General features: G+C 42.5%; 1 protein-coding gene across 1 annotated transcript in view; it reads left to right on the forward strand.

Moving 5' to 3' along the window:
- Positions 1–26723, forward strand: part of ZNF541 (zinc finger protein 541) — a 42006-nt gene that overhangs the window by 11884 nt on the left and 3399 nt on the right. The window contains exons 5-13 of the mRNA XM_074937246.1: positions 632–791; positions 1850–2017; positions 3088–3424; positions 4739–4802; positions 9615–9757; positions 10270–10373; positions 13292–13367; positions 13921–14009; positions 21143–21226. Of these exons, the coding sequence (XP_074793347.1) occupies positions 632–791; positions 1850–2017; positions 3088–3424; positions 4739–4802; positions 9615–9757; positions 10270–10373; positions 13292–13367; positions 13921–14009; positions 21143–21226 (1225 nt within the window). The remainder of the gene's footprint in view (positions 1–631; positions 792–1849; positions 2018–3087; positions 3425–4738; positions 4803–9614; positions 9758–10269; positions 10374–13291; positions 13368–13920; positions 14010–21142; positions 21227–26723) is intronic.

Below are 26723 nucleotides of genomic sequence, written 5' to 3' on the forward strand. Positions count from 1 at the left end.
GATAGAGGACTTGAGTCTCCAGAGCTGTCAATCTGCCGCCATTCATCAGCACAAAATTCATTAGGGGAAAAAAAAATAAAAGGAAAAACAACCCACATGTAACACATGTTTTCCGATGGCAACATCTCAATTACAGAAATTCCATATGGTATGTTTAATGGATGGCTTAAGAAAATGCTCTGCGGGATTTGAATGCAGGCCATCCTTTTTAGAGGAAGTGGTGTGGAGCTCTGTGTAAGCTCGAAAGCTTGTCTGTCACCAACAGAAGTTGGTCCAGTAAAAGATACTACCTCACTCACTTTGTGTGTCTCTTTTTGGAAAAGGCATTTCTACATAGTTGGTAACAGAGGTACAATTGCATGTAAATACCCAAGAGGGCATTTCATTACATCTTCTGTTTAAAACTGTCTTTCTAACATGGATGATTTATGTCCCAGTGGGGATTTTTCTCTGGTTAACATAGTTTGCTGATAAATGAACTGTAGAGACTTCTTTTCTAGCTAGACATGAAATGAGAACTAAAGACGGGAATGCAAGCATGCACCTAATGTTGATAGAGACTAAATTGCAAAGAGTAGTTCAGCTTCATAATGTTAATTTTCCATCCTTTTACCTTGCTTTTCACGCTTAGTAATAACACCAGTGGTGTTCCTGCAGATGGGAACAAGTATGCAAGTGGTTTCGTTTGCAAGACCTGCGGTCAGCTGTTCTATACTGAGAAAGGTTTAAACAGCCATATGTGTTTCCAAAGTGAACAATGGCATTCACCACCAGGGAAAATGGAACAGCAGGTAAAGGGAAATTGAATCCCTCAGTGCTTGTTAGTTAATGGGAGTTTGAATTAAAGCCACAAGGATTCTTTAAAACCTGTTCCTGGCCTATGGGGATAAAAATACCTTGAAGCAACTTAACCTTTGTATTGAAAATTAAGAATAATAGGATAGAATCTAGAATTCTGGAACTATCAGACACCTTCAAGTGGTTATTGTTCAGCAGGCATTCTTAAACAATTGTAATGTTTCAAAAGAGTGCTATTTCCCACAACATTTTCTACTATATAGACAGGGAATATCATTGAAAATGGTCACTTTCTTTTTATAAGATAGAATTTTTTAAGTGCGTCTACTGTGCATAGGGGTCGACTCCGTGGATACTCCTGGGCTGGAGCACCCACGGGGAAAAATGAATGGGTGCTCTGCACCCACTGGCAGCCAAGCTGCTCCCGCATCCCCACCTTCCCCACCCGAGTGTGCCGTGTCCATGCTCCTCCGCCTACAGCTGTTTGGCGGCGTGCTGGGAGGGAGGGGAAGGAGCAGGAACGTGGCGCACTTAGGAGAGGAGGCAGGGAAGAGGTGGGGCTGGGTTGGGGATTTGGGGAAGGAGTTAGAATAGGGGCAGGGAGGGGGTGGAGTTGGGGCAGGGTTGGGATGGGGCAGGGCCTCATGGAAGGGTTGGAGTGGGGGCGGGGGCGGGGCCGGGTGTAGAGGGGGGTCAAGCACCCACCAGCGGGAGCAGAAGTCAGTGCCTATGCTACTGTGGCAGCACAGTCTTAGGGTTTGAGAGCCAAGTTTGGCGTGGAGTGTGGCATAATGGTTAGAATAAGGGACTGTGACTTATGGATTCTGTTCCTGGCTCTGTCACTAACTTGTTATGTTACTTTGGAGAAAGTCATTTAAATCATTGGGTCTTCATTTTTTCCATATATAAAATAGTGATAATAATAGTGCTCTAATGCAGAAGGATATTGTGAGAATTAATTGTTTGCAAAGCACTTTGAGATCCTCAGATGAAAAGATGCTATGAGATATGCCTGTTATTATTATTATTTATTAGAATTTTTTGTGTTAAGGTGTACAATGCAGAAAACCTAAACCCTCAGAAATTGTCACTCAAGCCAATAGGAGATGGAAACACTCCATCAGAAATTAAAAAACCTTTAGAAGATGTAACAGTGGCACCTCTTGTGATCCCAGTCTCTGTACCTGTGACAGCTATGAACCAACAGACCAGGAACAAAGTGGGTTGTGATTTGTGTTCTTCTACATGGTATACATTGACTTTAATGGGACAACTTCTGTGAGCAATTGTTCACCAGTATGTGAAATCCCTCCCTGCTCAGAGGGTTAGCAAAAAGCCTATGCACCACTTAGGTTCTACTTAAACCCTTAAAATAGAACTTAAGTGGCATTTCAGTGGCGGCTTTCTATACAGCAGTGAATTTCACTGCAATGTGAGGGGTTCATATGGACCTGTGAGATTAATCAATTGGAAATATATAAATATGTTAATCCAGTAAACCACTTTGAGTTGCATAACTTTTGAAGATTGTGAGAAATGTCTGAATTATGATGCAAGCCTTGTATTTGGCTTTTGGTTTTGTGGAAAAAATAAATATTTAGAATTACAGAGTTGAGGCAACATTGAACTGAGTTTATTTAATTTGTTAGATTTGAAAAAAGTAATTTGTTCTATGTTTCTTGCTAGTAATTGCCTTCTCTGGTAATTCTTTGTCACCAGTAGCAAGTGAATATTTTAGCTAAGAAGTTAGCAAATAGGCTTTCCTAGAAAAATTATTAGGAAGGAATTTCACAGACTTACTTTGCTATCAGCACTAGTTGGTGAATTTGATTATTGTGTAGGATAATCATTTGGTTTAAAGCAAATTAGAGTATATCTGAACTCTTTAGGAAGGATTCGCAATAACTCAACTCTACATGATTACAAGGAAACTTACATAGAGCTCTCGTTTTCATTCCTTGCTCATGTGAATACTTCCGTTGACTTAAACGGGACTACTTGCATGAGTAAGGGCTGCAGAAGAGGGTCCTTTCTTTAACTCTGCTCATAAATCTTGATGTTTGCTATTAATTATTAGTCCCAAAAATGATGAATCACCAAAGTGAGATGCTAGAAAAACCCAAACATGCAAACGACATGAGTCCCATGTAATTTCAAGTTTCCTCCTCTGTTAAATGATTTTAAGTGCTTCATGTTGGTCATATGCCACACACCTTAAATGCCAGAGACTCACACTTGTTACACTTGTTCCTGTGGTCAATTAAAATTCCAAATGAAATGTCTCCTCAGGTTAATGAAAAGGAAAGCCAGGATGAGAAGGACCTCAGGAAAAGTTTGCCCCCAAAAAAGATGAAGAGACAGACTCGTCCCAAATCGCTCTTTATCCCACCTCCACCTCCCTTATGTGCTGAGATGCAGCCAGCCATGATGGGAGGATGCCATGAGAGTAATCTTCGATCACCTGTCTACATGGTTGACCACCTCCTGAGAGACTTATTCCAAAACTCTCCATATACCCCGCCTCCTATGCTCAGCCCAATACGGGAGGGATCAGGGCTTTATTTCAACACTCTTTGTTCTTCCTCTACTAATGCTGGTCCCAACAAGTTGTACAGTTCCATTCTAGGTAACAAAAACCACAGTGTTCACATTCAGCTAATAATAATAATAGAAAGAAATCCAGTTTGCTATCATTAGTTGTATGGGCCCAGATTGTCTGTTGCCCTGACCTTTGTGCAGATATTTACTACAATGCAAAATGGGCTTAATTGGTACTACATTAGAAAGGCCCACACTTTTGCACTGGTGTCAATGAGACAATGTAAAGATCAATGGAAAATCTGGACCTATATGTCCAACAATGTAAGTTAAGAATGAAAACTGCTCAACTAATTTTCTTGCACTACTTTTCTGTTGTGTTGGTCTAAGCGTTAAAAGCATTTGACAGTTACACCAAAATGTACAAATATTAGTATAGAGGCATCAAAATTCAGTCATTATATATGTTCCCATTCCTGGGGTCAAATTCTACCAATCCTAGAACAGTGTTATACACAGCTTTACTCCAAAACAGTGTAAAATATGCATCAGTGTACACCTGTGTTTTCCAACACTGCAGCCCCGTGCACAGCTCTCCCTCCTCCAAGGTCTGATTATTCCTGCTAAAAGCATGTATAATCTGTGGTTGAGTTATATTTAGGGGCCATTGCTGAGTTAGGGGTGTACATAGAACCATAGAATGTCAGGGTTGGACGGGATCTCAGGAGGTCATCTAGTCCAACACCCAACGTAGCGCTGCCCAAGAGTTTGCAACTCCTGTCACAGACAGCCAGGGAGAATAGGAGCAGACATCTTACGGTTTGTGCTTCTTGTACTGGCTGCTGATTTCTGAAAGGAGGAATACACCTGCCAGAATTTGGCTCCAGATACACCTCTACTGGGATATAACGCTGTCCTCGGGAGCCAAAAAATCTTACCGCTATAGGTGAAACCATGTTATATCGAACTTGCTTTGGCCTCGGGCGTTTCCATTATTAAAGCAGCCCCACCCCCAGAGCGCTGCTTTACTGTGTTGTATGCAAACCCTTGTTATATCGGGTTGCGTTATATCGGGGTAGAGATGTATTATATTTAATATTGTATGGTATTTAGATTTTGTTTATGATTCCAAAATAAAGACCTGTTATGCCTGTGGGATGACAGCTTGTGATGAGTGGTCAAAAAAAACAAAACTGAAAAATTGTGTGAGGATGTTCCATATTGAGGGCCTCTTCTTGAAAGACATAGTCATGTGAGTAGTACCACTGAAGTCAGTGGGAGTTCCGAGAATTAAATATCTGCAAAAGTAGTTGCCGAGAGATTTTAGATGAGCATGGCAAGTAAGACCAAGGGGAAGGGTCTTGTGAGTACATTTATCTTCAATGTATTTATATTTTTTTAGGCAGAATGGATGGAGACTTTGGATTCTGTCTTGTGAAAGATAACACCAAAATCAGCATAAAGCCGTAAGTTGGGGCATAATAATAATAATAAAAAATGTCATGCTTTTCCATTAGTCAGTATTGTAGCTTTAAACAAGTGACTGGACACATCATTATGAGAATAGAGCTATTTCCTTCCCTCTACAGTATCCTTCAGTGGCTACTGCAGAAGATGGGATAACTGGACTAGCTGGACCATTGGTCTGAGGGAAGGAGTGAGAAAGTTTGAATGCAAGACAGATCCCACCGTACAAGCTAGTCATAGGCAAAATATTTGCATATGGGGCTGTGGGTTTTCTGTAATTCCATAGACACAAAGTTGTTCTTTTGACTCTGAAATGTCAGTGGGCAGCACAATCCCAGGGGTGAGAGAGAATGGAATTCATGAATACATGGAATGGAATGGAAAGCAGTGCTTTAAATGCATGGAGTGCTGTTCAGGGGTTAAAGAAGGGTCTAGGAGTAGTTTGCTGGGTTCAGTTCTTGACTCAGACACTAATTTGCTGTCAAGTTCAGGCACCAATTCACCACATGCTTAACTTTAAGCACATGAGCAGACCATTGACTTCAATGGAACTACTCATGTGCTTAGTGTTACGCACATTCTTAAGAACCGTGCTGAATTGGTCCCTACTTTGCACTTCACTAGACCATTCCGTCTAAGGATCGAAAAGTGCTTTACAAACATGAATGAATAAAGCTTCAAAACAGCCATATGAGTTATGTTAGTATTAGTATTCTAATAAAGAGAATATTCTCATTCGGAAGTATGCTCTTGTGCTTTAACTATTATACCATGCTGTTCTTACCCTTGCTTAAATTTCACTTCCTCTTTCTGTGCCTCAGTTTATTGATCCCTGAATAGGAATAGTAACACACATAGCTTTTTCACATTTGTGTTGTAACCCTTAATTAAATGGTTGTAAAGCACTCGATGTTTGGAGCAAAGGAACTGTATAAATACGGAGTGTTACTGCATCAATTTAAACAAAGTTTGACTGTGTTACTCGTGATGTTTGGTCAAGTCATTCTATCTAATGCATCCCTTTTTTTCTACACTCCCCATTAATAAAGGAACTAGAAAATGTTAATAGTGGGGGAAAATACAATTTTAGGAGACTGAGAATCTTGGCTATTGCAACTACAATGTTTTAAAGGCCTTTTAAGATAACATTATCCACTTCCCTCCTCCTTCACCCACCCACAAATCCGTCATTTGGCTGGCTCTCTCACTGTCTTGCATCATTGGCTGGATTAATAGCATTTTTGGCCAGATAATGTCAGACGCTGGCCAAAATGAAGTTGCTACAAAATATCCAGTGCTATCCCCATTAAACATTAACTGGGTTATGCATGAGGCTAGCATAATAAATAAAGATTGCTCTGCCTTTTCATTTTTTCTTAGGCTGTTTAGACATCCTGCTCTGTCATCTGTCCTAGCCACCTTTCTTGTTATCCGTTGTTAATTTCACCCTCTGCCTCTCACTTTACAGATCAGAAATTTAGGAGGGAGAGCCTGGTTTATTATTTGTGTAGGGACACATTAATTCCTGTGATAACTCCATGATTGTCTAAGAGCAAAGAGGTTAATTTGCTAAGATTAATCAAGGGATGCAAGCCTCAGTTCTTTGTAGTATATTCATGTGAATGAATGTGAGGCAGGTGGAGAGGTGTGGTCTGAGCACAGGACTAGGAGCCAACCAGGGACTTCTGAATTCTGATAATATTTCTGACAATGATTCCCTCTGAGGCTTTGGACAACCCACTTAATCTATCTCCCTTTGTTTTCTGATTGTGACAAAGTTCCTGCTCTACCTTGGTGGGTCTTGCACTTATTGGCGAATTTGCTTGCCTTGGAGCTTCATGGCAGCCCTCAGCTTGGCTGTTCTTCTGAACCCACAGTCCAGGTCGACGTCTCCTGTGTCTGACCAGGAGTTGGGAGGATTTGGGGGGAACCCAGGCCCGCCCTCTACTCCGGGTTCCAGCCCAGGGCCCTGTGGAATGCAGCTGTCTAGAGTGCCTCCTGGAACAGCTGTGCGACAGCTACAACTCCCTGGGCTACTTCCCCATGGCCTCCTCCCAACACCTTTATCCTCACCATAGGACCTTCCTCTTGGTGTCTGATAATGCTTGTACACCTCAGTCCTCCAACAGTCTGCGTTCTCATTCTCAGTTCCTATGCCTCTTGCTCCCAGCTCCTCACACGCACACCATACACTGAATTGAGCTCCTTTTTAAAACCTAGGTGCCCTGATTAGCCTTCCTTAATTGCTTCTAGCAGCTTCTTGATTGGCTGCAGGTGTTCTAATCAGCCTGTCTTAATTGTCTCCAGAAGGTTCCTGATTGTTCTGGAACCTTCCCTGTTACCTTACCCAGGGAAAGGGACCTACTTAGCCTGGGGCTAATATATCTGCCTGTCATGTAGGTTGTCTAAAATAAAACTCATTAAACCCATTCTAGGTAAAAAAAAAAATTTACTCTCCTATAGCCATCTGGCCTTCCCTGTCACGTGATATATATAAAATGGTACTAATACCTACCTCACGAGGGAGAGATTGGATTGTGTGGATTAATACATGGTTTTAATTCAGATTGTAAAATGATGATTGTGTAGTGGAATCTAAACATTTTTGCAGTGCTAGATTTACAAGGAATCTAACGTACTAGAGGCAATCAGTCAGATTTCAAACCTGTATATAGTAGGGGAAGTAGAACAAGTTACCTATTAGGTCTTTTCCATCTTTAAGATCTAGGAACATAGGAATTGTCACACTGGATCAGATCAGTGGTCCACCTAGTCTATTAGTCTGTCTTTGACAATGACCAATACCAGCTACTTCAGAGGAAGGTGTAAGAACTATGCAGAAAGTAGTTATGGCATAACCTGACACCAGGGAAAGATTTTTCCAGATCCTCCATTAGTTAGAGATTGGCTTATGTCCTGAAGCAGGAGAGCTTACAGCGCTTCTGAAACGCTTGTCTTTTTAAAAAATCCTTACTATTATAACTCTGAGTATTCTTGTTACCCATATAAATGTCCATCCTTAACAGCTATAATTCTGTGGACTGTATTTTTGTCAACAGCGATGACAGATGATGATACTTAAATACTTGGCTAGCAATTTTAAATATTTTAGTATGGAGTGAGTTTAATAGTGTGAGTGATATTGTGGTTCTTGTTAAATAAAAAAGGTGAACAGGGACTATATACGTATTACATTCCTTTTGTTTGGGCTCTGATTAGCTAAGGAAGGATAGAGTCTTCTCTGATTGTCATTGAATGCATAACGTGGACAAACAGAGTGACAGTGCTACAGTAGTTGTGGAATAATGAAGTAAGATTTATCAAAGACGACTAATTCTGTTTGCAGTGAATATAGCAGTGTTGTGTAGCTTGGCATCTAATGAAAAGCTAAGATCTGGTAACATATCTGGAAGGGGGCATTGTTAACAAGATTGCACCATGTGGGTTAAATATACGTAGTAACAAGATAATCTATAACAGGATTATCCTGCAATAAGACAACCCATTGAAGAGTTTCATGCCATTTACAAGAGCAAGAACTGTAAAGGCAAACCCTAGAGCAGTGCATAAGGGGAAACTGTGAAAACCACAAGTCAGCAGAGCTGACTGAGAATTAAGGAGGATAAAAGTAATACTGGTGAAAAAGATCTTGATGTCCTAAGAGTTTTACACGTAGTTTAGGCACACAGAATACTTGAACCATACATGTTACACCGAATGCTCATTATGGGGCCATCAGTTGAGACTACACATCTGTTCTAAGCCTTCTTTGATCCAGCCAAGGGGAAGATATTAAGCCCATCGCTATGTCTCTCACTGGGAATGATCTACAGCTCTGAACTGTATTGTTCTTATATATAAAATACCCGCTCATAATTTCAAGACGGGCAGCAGGAGAACTGAAGTTATGGCTTTCCCAGACAATTGATAGTGCTGGCACCTCAGTTCAGACTTTCCTTCTCTGTCCTGCCAATATGCTTCAACTTACCTTTGCCTGCAGAGGTACTCCCAGTAGGTATAAGGTGTTCAGTCTCCTTGGCTCATTCACTCCTTGGCCTCAATGCTGAGTTTTCCAACAAGGACACCTGTTCTGATAATAGTTTTTGTGATGTGGGTACCTGCCCAGTTGTGATCAATTACGTTTCATATAAGCCACTGAACAGCTGAAAGTCAGGGTTAGTGACCTACTTTTAATTTTGTAGTTGCTCAGGGCCTGATGCACTGCTGTGTTACTCCAATTTTACACCGGTGTAACGCCATTGCTTTAGACGATGTTACATTGACATGAAACTGGAATAATGCAGCAGTACGTCAGGCTTTTATTGGGTATAGACAGCCCGCAGAAGCAAGCTTCCTGGTCCAGGTCAACAGCGACAGGCTAGCAGGGCTCACGCTAGCGCTCAAAAAATAAGCGTGTAGACAACACTTTGAAGTTGTGGAATGGGCTGGAACAGGGGACTCCGAAGCCAACCCCCTCTAGCTCAAGCAGTCTACACATCAATTTTTAGACTGCTAGCACAAAAGCTGCTAGCCCAAGTCTGTCGACCTGGGCTGGGAAGCTCACTCCTGCTGGCATTGTAGACATACCCATTGTCTCTTGCTGTTTACTTGGGGACAGATAAGGTGCACTAGCTATGGTTTGCAGATGCATTTGTGCACAGCATAAATGACATATTTATCACACTGCATCTTGTTCATCTGTATCCTCTGAAATGCTGTGTTGCTCTGTGTGTGTTTGTGTGTATCTGCTTACTTATTGAGTTGTATTTGTTCCCAATTCATTGTCTCCCATCCCCCACTTTTTATTTTAGACACATTAACATTGGAAACCGGTTTCAGGCAGAGATACCAAACCTCCAGGATAGAGCATTTTTAGAAAATGATGAACATGCAGCATCGTTAGTGTGGAAACCCTGGGGAGACATTGCAACCAACCAGGAAACACAGGACAGAGGTGTCTTAAAAATTTTATCCTAAGACTATCCCAAGATTTTATGATTAGAAATTGTTTTGCTGTCATTGCAACCTTGTGTTCTTTTTTAATTCTCTCCCTTATTAACTGCATTGTGCTGTGGAAAATGTTAATTTTCTTGACCTCCTTCTCAACACAGTTGCATTACAGGGAAGTGATTTGCTTAGTTTTGGGAGAGCTGAAGCAGTAAACAAATTAGACAGCCGTTGTGCTCCCAGTGGCATCTCCTCATCACAAATAGTCATGAACATCTCCATTAGTCTCCATTCATCTACAGTGACTTTGAAAGAGGAGATGTTTTGCTTAAGCACACTGGTTTATCAGTGAGACAGCCATGTTTAAAACAGAGATGAGACATTTCGCCATTCTTTCTGTGTTTTACTAGCGGCCCATTTGAGTATCGCAGTTGTTCTTTTTTCCTTAAAGTAATGTTCTCATGCACTTTTCTTACCTCCATCATGGAACTTGACTCTGCTTTCTGATTGTGGTTGCAGTAACAGGACTACTAAATGTGGCCTGCTCCAGTGCGATGCCAGGGGGAGGGACCAATCTAGAACTAGCCCTGCATTGTCTGCATGAAGCACAAGGCAATATTCTGGTAAGAGCTATTTAGTCATAGATAATAACTGGCCAAGTTCTGTTCTTAGTTACAACTTGTGTGAATTTGAAGTAATTCCATTTTGTCCAGGCTTACACCACTTGTAACTAAGAGTAAAATTTGACCCGGTGTCTCTAAACTTAGATGCAGCCTACCAAATCCTATTGTTACTGTCTGAATTTCTGTATCTTAGAATTATTAAACACCCCTGGTGGTGCATCCATATCTAACAGGCCATCAAGAAAGATTTATCACTGTTTCCATTGGAAATAGTGTTCACCTTCCATTGACTTCGGTGGATGCAGGATCAGCCCCCCAAATTTGCTATTGCACTTTAGTAGCTTAGTGAATATTATTTTGAGTTTTCACTGCAGTTCAACTAACAAGTCATTTCTGTTCCTTTCTGATTCAGGAACGCATACCTATTGAAAGAAAACACGTGAACGTGTTTAACTTTAAGGTTGTACTTAAGCTCTGTTGAAGTCAATGGGATTGTATTTATGTGCTTTCCTGGACAGGGATGAATTTACACATGAGCTTAAGTGCTCTGCAGACTCTTAGAGACTAGGATGAGACAAGTGTAGATATTATGATTGGGAGAAGAGAGATTTTAGTTTTTACCCCCGTGTACATTTCTGTGCACATTAGATGCCAAACTCAGATGCTTGGAAAGTTGTCAATATGACCTTCTGTGTCACAGAGTTTGAGCTACGCTGCTCAAGTGTAAAACTGAAATATAAAGAGCATTACCGTTTTCGTATTTTCAAGAACATCTGTAAGCCAAGTCTTGCATTTTTAGAGTTCAAGGGCATAGAGAATACAAGTTTTAGTAGCTGGGAGCCTCTGCCATGCCATTTTCAAATTAACCTAAAATTGCGCTCAGTTTTATCCCCTACAGTGATTAACAATATATTTGTTATCATTACACTTAAGCCTGTCTGGCACTGGTTCATAAGATTTAAATTTTTGGTATATTAATTAGCTGTACATTATTTTGTTACTTTAAAAGTGTTTTAAATGTATTTTAATAAAAAGGTTATGTAATTCCCATTCTGAAAATTAAGAATCACCAGACTGGATGAAACCCAAGGTAGATAGTCCAGTATGCTGTCTCTTCCAGTGGCTGGCACCAGATGCGTTAGAGGAAGATGGAAGAATCCTGCAGTCAGAAGATGTGGGATAATTTGCTTCCCACATAGGTCTCATCCTAGTCTCTAAGAGTCAGAGATTGGTTTAAGACCTGAAGAACAAGGTTTAATATCCCCTCCAAAATATTTGTCATTTTTTTATAACTCTGGACATTCCTTTTATCCATATAAATATCCAGTTCCATTTTGAATCTTGTTAAATTCTTGGTCTCAACAGCTTCCTGTGGCAGCGAGTTCCACAGTTTAATTTCATGTTTGAAAAGGTATTTCTTTTTACCAGTTTTGAATTTCCCACTATTTAATTTAATTGACTTTCCCTTTGTTCTTGTGTTGTGAGACAGAGAGAACAGAAGTTCCTGATCTACCTTCTGTATGCCATCTATTATTTTATAGACTTTTATCATGTCCCCTCTTATTCATCTCCTTTCCAAGGTAGACAGTCCCAGTCTTTACAATCTCTCTTTAAACAGTCCCAGTCTTTACAATCTCTCTTTGACAGTGTAAGTTAAACTATCAAAGCCTTTTTTTTTTTTGGTCAGTGCCTCAATGCCCAGCTGTGAGGGAAGCCATATGAAGAGCGCTGGATTATTTGTTTGATCTGCAGCAACATATTTTCTCTCATTTCTTTGATTACATAAAATTATAGAAATGTAGGGCTGGAAGAGACCTCAAGAGGTCACCTACCTAGTCCATCTGCCTGTGCTGAAGCAGGATTAAGTATACCTAGACCATCCCTGGCAGGTATTTATCTAACCTGTTCTTAAAAACTTTCAAGGACAGGGATTTAACAACCTCCCTTGATAACCTGTTCCAATGTTTAACTATCCTTATAGTTAAAAGTTTTTCCTAATAGCTAACCTGAATCTGTTTAGCTGTAAACAGTAAGCCAATTACTTCTTGTCGTGCCCTCAGTGGACATGGAGAATGTTTGATCTCTATCTTCTTTATAACAGCCTTTTACATATTTTAAGAGACATATTATCATGTCCCCCCTCTTGTGATAACCAACACACTAGGATCTGGTCCTGCTGCCATTGAAGTCAATGGCAAACCTCTCCAAAGTCTACTGGTTTAGGGCTGAGTCATCTCTGAGCCAGTGCTGAGCCTAGTGCAAAGACTGAGAAGGAAGGCAGTGCATCCCGCAGGGGCTTACTGGTTCACCTAACACACAGGTTAGAGCAGCCTTGGGGCTTGCACTCATTTGTGGCCCAGGTACAGTGGCTCTTATGGGAATACTCTGGCCACACCCTCCTTCCTGCAGTGTACCCCAGATGCCCCATGATACTTCTATGCCAGGGATTCCTGCGGGGGAGTAGTCTGTCTTAGTGCCAGGCACAGAAGGCTTATAAGCCTGGGGTATCCCTGGCTGGGGGTGGTCTTATGGTTGCAGTGTAACTGCTATGCGCTGGCATAGGTGGCACAAAATGACTGAACCACAGGACAAATAATCCCCCTAATGTGGCAGGACACTGCTACTTTTCTGCACAAGATGTTTGCACAAGATGTATTTTTTCTTAAAACACTTGAGGCATGATCTAAAGCCATTGAAATCAGGGGAAAGTCTCCCATGGACTTCAGTGGGCTTTGGATCAGACCCCTAGAGAGCGTTATATTACATTAGCATTGCCAACATGAGCAAATTCTTCTCTCAGTGATGCTGGCATGAATCACTAAAGTCAGTGGATTTACATCAGCATAGCTGAGAGCAGAATTTACCTCCCTACTTCTCTTTTGAGGGTTCTGATTACTTTCTGGATTAAATTGTTGCAGGAGGCCCTAGAGATGCTGCTGTTTAGAGGACCTCAGAAAGCTCCATCCCACCCTCTTGCTGACTATCGTTATGCAGGTAAATTGAAAACAAAACCTGTAGTTCGGGACCAGTGAACTGGGATGCTAATAGACATGCAATAATTGGATAACTCTGTGATTTGCCTTTAATTTTCTTCTTTTAAAAACACAGGCACTTTAAAAAATATAAACAAAAGATTCTTGCCCTGCGGTGTGATCACCTCGTCAATTTTAATATTGTTTACACCGTTTTCTTATGTTCACCTCCCTGGTTCCCTTGTGACAGCGTGACTCTTTACCATGCACTGCCCTGCAGTGACACCCAATGGGAGAAGTATGCTGAAACATGGCAATGACAGATGCTTGCTATTGTGTGGTATTCTTTTCCATGGTGCATCTGTTTTATAGTATGTGGTATTATCTGTGCCAGTAGTAATTTGAGTTTTTCAGACTTTTCTAACATATAACTGATCACTGTTTTTAATAGATTTGAATTGTTTCCCTGAGAGAGAAAAATGTGTACATGAATAATCAAGTGTTTTAATTTTGTAAGTGTGATGGTCCATTAAGCATGCTATGTGATCTAATAATTTGCATCTTATTACCATTAGGTTCAGATGTTTGGACGCCTGTTGAGAAGCAGTTGTTTAAAAAGGCTTTTTGCCTACATAAGAAGGATTTTTACCTGATACAGAAGAAGGTAAGTCCTCTAGGCAGAGGGTTTTTTCAGATTGCTAAAGCTCCTTCGAGAATTAATTAAAGGAGTTATTTGTAGACTCTTTCTCAAGGCTAAAATGTTTTTGAAGTGTTTTTGATGTTTCTCAAAAAGAATCAGAAGCAAACGGGAAAAAAAAGAGTTATAGATGGAATTTGTTTGTCTGAGGGAGTTCAAAGATAGTAGACTAAGGGATTGTCTAGACAGGTAATTTAAACTGGATTAAGTCAAATTAATCTGGTTTGAAAATCCTTGTGTACACACAATGTATCACACTGACACGTTTATCATGAACTCTGAAGTCCTTTTTCAAAGTGAAATAACTTTGCTGCAATTCGAATTCCTCTGATATATTGACTGCTTTAGGAGTCTTCCAACATATATCCCACACAAGCGGCCATTATTGACCTATCTGTATACCTGTGTGCTCTCCCGAGCTCTGGGGTCAGTTTGGTCAGATGTTCCCTCCCGTTTATAAACTGGAAAGGTGCCAGATTTTGTCCTTTTGCATCTGGATTTGAGTATATCACAGTAGCTGCTCCAGAACCTTTACAACATGCCTCGAGCAGTTGCTTCGAGCTGAACTGAGACCCCACTTCTTCACCCTCTGAGGAGAAGCATCAATGCAGGAAGCTCATATGGCCAGCCACCAGAATAAAGATCTTGTCGACATTGTTAGGCAGATGTCCTCGAGGGGCCATGACCATGATGTCAAAAAGTACCAGATAAAGAGCAAACTGGTCAGGAGGACCTATGCTAAAATGAGAGTTGACAGGAAGATATCTGTTGTATGCAGTGTTGTAGCCATGTTAATCCCAGGATATTAGAAAGATAAGGTGAGTGAGGTAATATGTTTTATTGAACAACTTCTGTTGGTGAGAGAGACAAGCTTAGAAGAGCTTTGTGTCAGCTCGAAAGCTTGTCTCTCTCACCAACAAAAGTTGGTCCAATAAAGGAAAAAGTCTGGCAGGGGACATGTAACTTGTCCAGTTTTTGAGGAGCTGGACAGGATTTTACATAACTACATGACCACCCAACCCATGCAGTCTGTGGATCCTACTGCCTGCTTTCTCCCTCCCACCCCTCTCCGAGGATAACTGGCAGGATCAACAGGAGTCATCAGAAGATGAGCATGAGAAGGCCAGTGAAGAGATCTCCCTGGAAAGCCAGGGTCCCTTCAAGATTCACACCCTGATGCCAGCCAGATAGAAAGCAAGCCCGAATCATGCCTTGCTGCAACCAACCATGCTTCCCAGACAGCAACCCAGACCAGGACTGAGGAGGCTGATCCTATGGAGGGAACCTTGCATGTACGGTTTTTTAAAATTATTAATAATTTAATGTAGAAGTTTTAATGTATTATTGTTAAGCTACACTGCTGTGCCAGCTTCTGTTCTGGGTGCCCCATGGCTGCAGCCATTGTAGGTGGATGTGAGTCCCAGATCCCTGCCTCCCTCCATCGGCCCATGCTATCTGTTCTCCCCTCCCCCATATGCCTTACCAAAATGGCGGTGACTCCGGCTGGGCAGTTGATCTCTTATCTCATGCTGAAACCCCGACTACCAACCATTTTCAGGCCCACGCCGTGGAAGGCACATGCCCATCTCTCAGCATCCATACCAGCAAGCCCCCCCAACCCCAATCTCCAGCTCAAAATGGTGGTTGACAGCATGGTGCAGCTTCAGCCTCCATGCCACCCACCTCACGGCAGATTCAAATAATAAAAAACATTCTTTTGTCCAAATTGCAAAAGTTTATTGAGACAGTGATTACAGGAAAAGCAGTTTGGTTAGCATTCTCACTTTGTATGAGGTAGAGATGCACATTGCATGCCCATAAAGCTACAAAGAGTACAATTCCCTGCTGAGGTATAAATGCCTTGTAACACACATTCTTACAGTAAAAAAGCTTTGCTGTGAGGATAGCAAAACTCTTAACAGCTTTTCACAGGCTTACATAGAGCTAGACTGGTAAAAGCAAATGCTTCAGGCAATCATTGCAGAACCCTATCAAGTTTTCTCTGCACTTTCACCATGTCTCCCCATACAGGGGAGATAAAGCAAAATGTAAGACTGAGAAATTGCTCAGTTGTTGTTTGTAGATTATGAGAAAAAGCTGCATGGTTATTCCTGGTATAGTTTGCGATTCCCTTTTGCTCCTGCAGCACTTCTGGGTGGGGACCATCTTGGTGAATAACTTGACTGTGCATCTCACTGGTGTGCCCTTTGTCTTTTTGAGTGAGTCCAACTCTACCTCCTAGTCACCTGCCTCGGGTCATCCAGAGGTGGGACAGCCTAAAGCGGAGGTAGAGGATATTACTATCCAGTTCACCCCCAGATTTGACCCACTCTCCCTTACAACACCAAATAAGCAACACCAAGGCACAGCAGAACTCCAAAGCCAGACTGGGAACATCATTCCTAACCTCAGCTCCCTCTCTCCTCCTGGCCAGCCTCCAAGGCACAGTCAAACAGCATATATTGCACAGACAAAAATGCCATTACACACACCACTTACCATGGCCCAGGTTCTCCTGAGACTGGGAAGAATCTCAGAAAGGGAAAGCCAGAGATGCATACAAGAAAAATGCTATCTCAGCCTCACTAGAATATGAACAGTAATTGCTTGTGAATTTTTGAACTCCCACAATCATGGCATGTGCACTTGATAGACCCTCAAGGAGAAGGGCTTTTACCAACACCTGAGCAGTTGGCTAACCTGTGGAAGAGAAAATGGAAAACTCACGATGAAATATTCGCACACATCATTTAAAATAGTGGAGAGGTGGAGGCAGCATTTGAGGATGGAGAGAGAATCAGACAAGCTGCTCGACAGGGAGATTGTTGCAGTGGCCAAAGGCAGCATGGTGGTTGCCAAAGGCAGCATGGCAGTTGCCAGGGATCTCACTGGCATGGACAAAACCAGTATGGAAAAAGACAGGGAGACGGAGAAGCAACTCCTGGAGGCAACACAAAGCCAAAATGCCCTGCTGCAGCGCATGTCACTCTTAGGGCAGCTGGCAGTGCAGTATTGTAAACCAACACCAAGCCATATTATGGAGCCCTTGGACAATACAGGCTGCTGGGAACCACATTAACTCCTCCCTGCTGTAACCCCGCAGCAGGGCTCCAATAGGCCATTCTCTTCACAGACTCAAGCTTCGGGAACTGAGAACAGTGCCAGCTGGGACACCAGCCCTTTTGAGCTCTCTATCACTCCTGGTAACTTCAAGCCTTGCTACTCAACACCAGAAGACCTAGGAACAAGAAGAAGAGGCGGAGCCAGGGCAAATACTTGCCTTTGACTTTAAACCCCTACACTGCTTGTGTTGTGTCTTGCCCTGTGCTGTTTTGTTTCGCTGCTATTTAAAAGGGCACTTTGTAGTTTGGTAATAGAATATTTTTAATATATTGTTTCATAATTAAAAACATTTTTCATTACCACTTCACTTCAAGATGTATTTTCTGTTTATTACATGGTAGGTGAAATAATAAAAACCTTGAAAACTTCATTCATAAGGAGTTGACAGCCCATTTCACATAGAAAATCATTATCTGCACTTATTCTTGGATTTTTACATACATATGTAGGCAAAGAGACCCATTTAAATAGGGATTGCCACAGGGTTGCGCTTCCACCGCTCATAAACAACACTGCACACACAAAAAACTTCCAACACTTTCCTGCCCCCCGTGCGTTAACAGCTGGATGTACAGCTGCACAGTTTCAGGCCTGAGACTTAAAAGAAGAACAAAAGGCATCCCAGACAATATTGCCATGGCTATTTGTGTTTTCTAGTGGATACCTCACTGGCTACTCAAAGTGCTGAGTAAGTCTTTGCACCTAAACCTCCCACCCATCACTAAAGCTTTCTCCCTTACTCTCACAAGTATAGTGCAAAATACAGCTTGCTGCTGTAATCTTTAGGATGCTTTTTTCTGTTGATTCCAACCTATTTAACAAACAGCTCCATCTCCCTTTCAGATGGCCAATTGCATACTCCACTGTCTTTCTGCAACTACTGTGGTGGTAGTTAAATAGTTCCTTCCTTCTGTTCAAGCAGCCTGTGAATAGCTTCATTAACCAGAGAAACAGAGGATTAGCTGAATCTCCCAAGATATCTGGAGTAACATCCACACCATTAATGTCCATAGTGTTTTCGTGGGCAAACAGTCCTTTTTCCATTGAGTTAAATAGAGCTGAGTTCCGAAAGATCCTGGCATCGTGGGGCCTTCCAAACCACCTGGCATTTATGTTTGTAAATCTGCCACAGTGGTTAACAAACCCTTGGAGTGTCATGGAGAAATATCCCTTTCTGTTAGTCAGCACCAAGCCCTGGTGTGAGCGGCAAACAACAGGCACACAGGTCCCATCAATTGCCCCACTACAGTTTGGGAATCCCATATGTACAAAGCCATTGATAACCTCCTGAGCATTACCAAGTTTTGTAACCCATTGCAGTAGTACCTCTTCCATGGCATCACACACCTCCATGATAATGAGCCTGATGGTGGATCTCTCCACACTGAATTGAGTAGCTACGTACCAGTAGCATTCAGGGTGGCCAGCTGCCAGATGGCCTTGGCGACCTGCTTGTCCGCAAGTATGGGGCATCACATGTTGGTACACTGCCGCTGCAGCTCTATCGTTAGTTCAGCACATATCTCCAAAAGGGCTGTCTTCCCCAACCAGAAATTCTCTCGTCGCTGCTGGTCATCCCAGGTGTGCAGAACAATCCTTTCCCACCAATCTGTGCGCTTGTCTCCTGAGCCCAGAAACGGCGCTAGATGCTGTGAAACTGCACCAAGAACCAGTCCTGTTCTGTCACTTGCCAGGTGTCTTCCTTTTCTTTCTCATCCATGTCCCAGTTCCACCACCACTGAAGACCCTCCTGCTGCTCGAGAAGCTGCTGCAGCTGCCACATCATCAGCTCAGTGTTGAGGCAAGCAAAGTCCAAAGCCAGTTCATCCATTTTTGTGTGCTGAGCACACAAGCAGCCTAGCAGAACGGAGCATTGATGGGTCCATTCTGGCTAACAGTAATTCAGAACTGATGCTAGTCCACACACAAAGGAAGCACAGGGCGGAGACAGATGAATCATGGGATTTTGTAAAAATTTCAACTCACCTGGTTTCCACTATGCATCCCACAATGCACAGTGAGAAAATCCCAGAATGCACACTGCTCAACAGCAAAACAAAGGAACATGGGTTACCTTCCAAGAATGCCACAACCTCAGTTTGCAGCAAACCACTGTAGTGTTTGCAGTGATTTGCTTTGAAAGAGGGCACCCTTCTCCCATGTGCATGCTGTTACTGTGACTTGCATACTGCATGTTACTTGATGCACAGGGATCTGTCCTGGGTCTGGTTCTATTCAGTATTTTCATAAATGATTTGGATAATGGCATAGGGAGTACACTTACAAAATTTGTGGATGATACCAAGCCGGGAGGGGTTGCAAGCCCTTTGGAGGATAGGATTAGAATTCAAAATGATCTTGACAAACTGGAGAAATGATCTGAAATAAATAGGATGAAATTCAATAAAGAGAAATGCAAAGTACTACAGTTAGGAAGGATTAATCAATTGCACAGATACAAAATAGGAAATGTCTGCCTAGGAAGGAGTACTGCAGAAAAGTATCTGCGGGTTATAGTGGATCACAAACTAAATAGAGTCAAGGTAATACTGTTGCAAAAAAAGCAAACTGCATTCTGGAATATATTAGCAGGAGTGTTGTAAGCAAGACTTGAGAAGTAATTCTTCCGCTCCACTCCACACTGATAAGGCCTCATCTGGAGTGCTCTGTCCAGTTCTGGGCAGCACATTTCAGGAATGATGTGGACAAAGTAGAGAAAGTCCAAAGGAGAGCAACAAAAATGATTAAAGGTTTAGAAAACATGACCTACAAGGAAAGATTGAAAAAACTGGGTTTGTTTAGTCTGCAGAAGAGAAGACTGTGGGGGACATGATAACTATCTTAAAGTAGTAAAGAGGCGGATGATCAATTGTTCTCCTTATCCACTGAGGACATGCTAAGATATAATGGGCTTAAATTGCAGCAAAGGAGATTTAGGTTAGCCATTAGGAAAAAATTCCTACTGTTAGGGTAGTTAAGCACTGGAACAAATTACCTGGAGAGGTTGTGGAATCTCTGTCATTTGATGTTTTTAAGAACAGGTTAGACAAAAATCAGTCAGGGATGGTGCAGATAATACTTACTCCTGCCTCAGTGCATTGGACTGGACTAGACGACCTAGTGAGGTCCCTTCCCATCCTACATTTCTGTGATTTGTATGATTTCTATAAAGAGTTTAACTATTGTATTTTTAAAAAGCATTCCTTATCAGGGACAATCAAATGTTGTGCTTAACCAATTTACAGTGTCTCTTATATATCAAATCCTCTGTGCATTAGAATTCAAACACTTTCTTTCTTTCTTTCTTTCTTTCTTTCTTTCTTTCTTTCTTTCTTTCTTTCTTTCTTTCTTTCTTTCTTTCTTTCTTTCTTTCTTTCTTTCTTTCTTTCTTTCTTTCTAATAAAATTACTAGTTGCTGTAATGCGTAAGTAGTAGTACAAGAAAATTCCAGCAGCATTAAAATAATCATTCAAACAGGAACTTAGCCAGCCACTTACCAAATATCCATTCCATCTATTCATCATTCTGGGAAGCTTACTCTGAGCCTTCTCAAAAACCCCTATCAAACACCTTTTTCAGCCTGCCAGGGAAGTCACCAGATTTGGGCTATATCAACCCAGGTGGGAAACTGCTCCCAGAGCCCTTCCAGGGGAATGCCTTGTCAGCAGCCTCCTCTTTTTTATAATGAGAGGAATCCCGCTCAAGCAGCACTGCTTATCGCAGCTGTAGCAGTGTGGTATTGTATGAAAGGCTCTCAAAGCACTTTACAAACATACATTAATTAAACCTCTCAGATTGGCTCCCAGTCTTGGGATGAGCCTATATCACAAATACATATTTCTAGGTACTTACATGGCCCTTAGCATTGTGATTTCTGAACACCCATTATGGTGGGAATGAAAAAAATCCCCCACAGACGCAGTTTTTGTATTGTGTTTTGCAGAAATAACTATATTACTTCTGTTTTTTCCTAATAGATTCAGACTAAGAATGTGTCCCAGTGTGTTGAATATTACTATATCTGGAAAAAAATAATAAAATTTGACTTCAGTCGACCAAAAGTAAGTGATAGAAAAAAGGGTTCAAGGAATAGAGAAGAATGAGGTAGAAGAGACAGCAGAAAAGGTAGAAAAAGACTGCTTGGGGAATCTGTCTGAGATTCAGCTCTTTAATTTAAAGATCTTCCATTGCCTTAGGAGATGTGGAGTTCATGTGTGTAGCAAGCTCCCTCCAGGAAACACCTTCCTATTTAATATTCTGTTGCTACCCTTGTTTAACTTGCAGAGACCTACGGAATAATATTGCAAAAAATCTCAAACAAACCCTGTTCAATAGTTAGCATGTTATACTATGCCTAACATTTCCCATTACTGTCGCAGGGAAAAAGAAAAGGAGTACTTGTGGCACCTTAGAGACTAACCAATTTATTTGAGCATAAGCTTTCGTGAGCTACAGCTCACTTCATCGGATGCATACTGTGGAAAGTACAGAAGATCTTTTTATACACACAAACCATGAACAAATGGGTGTTTACCACTACAAAAGGTTTTCTTTCCCCCCACACCAAACTCTCCTGCTGGTAATAGCTTATCTAAAGTGATCACTCTCCTTACAATGTGTATGATAATCAAGTTGGGCCATTTCCAGCACAAATCCAAGTTTTCTCCTCCCCCCCCCCCCCACAAACCCACTCTCCTGTTGGTAGTAGCTTATCTAAAATGATCGCTCTCCTTACAATGTGTATGATAATCAAGGTGGGCCATTTTGAGCACAAATCCAGGGTTTAACAAGAACGTCTGAGGAGGGGGCGGGGGGTAGGAAAAAACAAGGGGAAATAGGTTACCTTGCATAATGACTTAGCCACTCCCAGTCTCTATTCAAGCCTAAGTTAATTGTATCCAATTTGCAAGTGAATTCCAATTCAACAGTCTCTCGCTGGAGTCTGGTTTTGAAGTTTTTCTGTTGTAATATCGCAACTTTCATGTCTGTAATCGCGTGACCAGAGAGATTGAAGTGTTCTCCGACTGGTTTATGAATGTTATAATTCTTGACATCTGATTTGTGTCCATTTATTCTTTTACGTAGAGACTGTCCAGTTTGACTAATGTACATGGCAGAGGGGCATTGCTGGCACATGATGGCATATATCACATTGGTGGATGCGCAGGTGAACGAGCCTCTGATAGTGTGGCTGATGTTATTAGGCCCTGTGATGGTGTCCCCTGAATAGATATGTGGGCACAGTTGGCAACGGGCTTTGTTGCAAGGATAGGTTCCTGGGTTAGTGGTTCTGTTGTGTGGTATGTGGTTGTTGATGAGTATTTGCTTCAGGTTGGGGGGCTGTCTGTAGGCAAGGACTGGCCTGTCTCCCAAGATTTGTGAGAGTGTTGGGTCATCCTTCAGGATAGGTTGTAGATCCTTAATAATGCGTTGGAGGGGTTTTAATTGGGGGCTGAAGGTGATGGCTAGTGGTCTGTTATTTTCTTTGTTAGGCCTGTCTTGTAGTAGGTGACTTCTGGGAACTCTTCTGGCTCTATCAATCTGTTTCTTCACTTCCGCAGGTGGGTATTGTAGTTGTAAGAATGCTTGATAGAGATCTGGTAGGTGTTTGTCTCTGTCTGAGGGGTTGGAGCAAATGCGGTTGTATCTCAGAGCTTGGCTGTAGACGATGGATCGTGTGGTGTGGTCAGGGTGAAAGCTGGAGGCATGTAGGTAGGAATAGCGGTCAGTAGGTTTCCGGTATAGGGTGGTGTTTATGTGACCATCGTTTATTAGCACTGTAGTGTCCAGGAAGTGGATCTCTTGTGTGGACTGGACCAGGCTGAGGTTGATGGTGGGATGGAAATTGTTGAAATCATGGTGGAATTCCTCAAGTGCTTCTTTTCCATGGGTCCAGATGATGAAGATGTCATCAATATAGCGCAAGTAGAGTAGGGACGTTAGGGGATGAGAGCTGAGGAAGCGTTGTTCTAAGTCAGCCATAAAAATGTTGGCATACTGTGGGGCCATGCGGGTACCCATAACAGTGCCGCTGATTTGAAGGTATACATTGTCCCCAAATGTAAAATAGTTATGGGTAAGGACAAAGTCACAAAGTTCAGCCACCAAGTTAGCTGTGACATTATCGGGGATAGTGTTCTTGACGGCCTGTAGTCCATCTTTGTGTGGAATGTTGGTGTAGAGGGCTTCTACATCCATAGTGGCCAGGATGGTGTTATCAGGAAGATCACTGATGGATTGTAGTTTCCTCAGGAAGTCAGTGGTGTCTCGAAGGTAGCTGGGAGTGCTGGTAGTGTAGGGCCTGAGGAGGGAGTCTACATAGCCAGACAATCCTGCATGTCAGGGTGCCAATGCCTGAGATGATGGGGTGCCCAGGATTTCCAGGTTTATGGATCTTGGGTAGTAGATAGAATATCCCAGGTCGGGGTTCCAGGGGTGTGTCTGTGTGGATTTGATCTTGTGCTTTTTCAGGGAGTTTCTTGAGCAAATGCTGTAGTTTCTTTTGGTAACTCTCAGTGGGATCAGAGGGTAATGGCTTGTAGAAAGTGGTGTTGGAGAGCTGCTGAGCAGCCTCTTGTTCATATTCTGACCTATTCATGATGACAACAGCACCTCCTTTGTCAGCCTTTTTGATTATGATGTCAGAGTTGTTTCTGAGGCTGTGGATGGCATTGTGTTCTGCACGGCTGAGGTTGTGGGGCAAGTGATGCTGCTTTTCCACAATTTCAGCCCGTGCACGTCGGCGGAAGCACTCTATGTAGAAGTCCAGTCTGCTGTCTCGACCTTCAGGAGGAGTCCACCTAGAATCCTTCTTTTTGTAGTGTTGGTAGGGAGGTCTCTGTGGATTAGTATGTTGTTCAGAGGTGTGTTGAAAATATTTCTTAAGTCGGAGACGTCGAAAATAGGATTCTAGGTCACCACAGAACTGTATCCCCTTGTTTTTTCCTACCCCCGCCCTCCCCCGACGTTCTTGTTAAACCCTGCATTTGTGCTGGAAATGGCCCACCTTGATTATCATACACATTGTAAGGAGAGTGATCACTTTAGATAAGCTATTACCAGCAGGAGAGCGGGTGTGGGGGGAAAGAAAACCTTTTGTAGTGGTAAACACCCATTTTTTCATGGTTTGTGTGTATAAAAAGATCTTCTGTACTTTCCACAGTATGCATCCGATGAAGTGAGCTGTAGCTCACGAAAGCTTATGCTCAGATAAATTGGTTAGTCTCTAAGGTGCCACAAGTACTCCTTTTCTTTTTGTGAATACAGACTAACACGGCTGTTACTCTGAAATCTTGCAGGGAAGTTATCTAACAATAACAATTGAGCAGGGGGTTGGACTAGATGACCTCCCGAGGTCCCTTCCAACCCTGATATTCTATGATTCTGTGATATTCTATGAATATTTGCTCTTGACATTATGACACCATTGCTAATTAAAACAAGAAAATTAAGAAAACTCTTAGCTCCTAATTAACCATCTAAAATAATCCCTAGCTCCTTGTTAGTAATGCTGTCAGCATTAAACTTGTTGTTGCTGATGTGGCAGTGTCATCTTTGACATGCCAGTATTCTTCAAAAAAATACCCGCCACGTACATGACACAGAGCACAGGCACTGCTGAACTGTTTCATGGCAGCAAGTGGGGAATAAGATTGACCAGAAAGATTTTTGCTAAGGTCCACAGATCCATTACAATGAGCACTTCAGCCTGCTTGCAGCCGGGTGGCAGAACCAAGCCTGCCACTCCTTGGCAGCAGGGGAATGGCTCATCTCCTCAAATTCTCTCCAGTTTTTTCTGTCCCCCTCCAATGGCATGAGCTCCCCTCTCCTCCCTGCTGCAGCGTTGCTGAGGGAAATTCCAAACTTCAGGTTCAAATTTTTAAGACCAACAATAGGGCTTAATAATGTGTCTGTGTAATTCCCAGCCATGCCCCAGGGCTGTATTGGATTTTGGGGAGAAACTGTCCGTCTCAGCTCCACTTCCCCTACTGGGGCGTTGGTTCCCTGGAGGCTTCAGGGAGGGAGTTAGGCCAAGAAAAGCCAGAGGAAGGGTCCATGTCTCTTGCTTCTCCACTTATCAAGCATCTCTCTGGAGAGCTTGTGCGGCTCTGTGGGCAGAGAGCAGGTTGACTCACAGCTCAGGCCAGGCAGGATTCCCTCAATCCCTCGCCCCTTCCCCATGGGTCACAGATGGAGGGCACCAGACACAGCACAGAAGCTACTAACACCAGAGAGTTCTATATGGGACCTTTGGGCCCAACACCCCCCACCCCCGCTGCCCTTCTCTTTAATGCTCCCTCCCTCCTGCCCCCAGAGGATCCAGTCTCATATCCAATCTCCTGCTGAGGCCTGCAGGAGAAACACAGATCTATCTAGCCCATGTGGATCCCGTGCAACAGAGAGAGGCTGCTGGGGGGTCCATCCTTGAGCCGCAGGCAAGTGCCTTCCTGAGAAACCATGTGGGGAAGGAGAGACAAATAGACTCGGCCTCTTTGAGGGCAGAGAAATTGCTAACCACTGGAAATATTTTCAAAGCAATCTCTGAGCCCAATTTAGCTTCCGCCTCTGAAGCAGGATTCTGGGGACAAATTCTCAAGGGGAAATAAATTAATAATGAAATCTGCAGTTTCCTCTTGTCACCTTCGCGGAGTGCCACAGGGCAAATCAATACGGAAATGACCTGGCCGTAGGCGTGGGTTGATCCCGCTAGGCATGGTTTAAAATGAATAGCTGGATGAAGTGATTATTGTGCTCATGGACTCCAAAAGAGAAGTCAACAAATTGAACTTAGTCTACTGACTGTTGGAAAGTCCACAGTTTAACTACCATGTTAAACCAGTGAAACATAGCCTTGGGTAGCCCTGCCCCAGGAGGGTTTTCTTGTAGATGCACAAGAGTGCCCAAGCAAAAGGTCAAATCTCTGTAGTATAATGTTCTCAGCATATTGAAGAAAAGGAAGTTATGTACAAATACCAACATTAAATGCTTCCTTAGGGCATCCACTTTATTCCAATGCTACAGGGTGATATCACTCAACCTTTGAACCTCGTTTTGTTCCTTACAGCACTACCTAGATGGAATCACCCTTTTGCAGGTGTCATTATTCTTCCTATCCATTAGTGTAAGCCTCATGATGGCCACTTTCTCCAATGAGATTGAATTTTTCATTTGAAGTTGGAAGCTTACTCTAACCAGACCTAGTATCGTACCTTTTATTCAGACCAGTAGTTCTCAGAACTGTTAGAACGTTCATTCTCTAAGTAAATTCAAGAAATATGCCACTTTCAGTCAAGCATTAAGAGTCAAATCCTTAGGGACACTGACAGTCTCAGGACAGAGTAATCATATCTCCTGTTTTGAGATCTACTAGACAACCATTAATTCATCAAGTTCTTCATATTGTTACGAATTACACCTGGTAGGAGACGCACACAAATGCTACGAATTACACCTGGTAGGAGACGCACACAAATGCTACGAATTACACCTGATAGGTCACGCACACTTCGAATCTAGGCTGAGGCACATAAACAAAGTCCACAACTGCCGAGTTCCCAA

The sequence above is a fragment of the Natator depressus genome, chromosome 23 (assembly GCF_965152275.1).
Source record: "Natator depressus isolate rNatDep1 chromosome 23, rNatDep2.hap1, whole genome shotgun sequence".
NCBI classification, from domain to species: Eukaryota; Metazoa; Chordata; order Testudines; family Cheloniidae; genus Natator; species Natator depressus.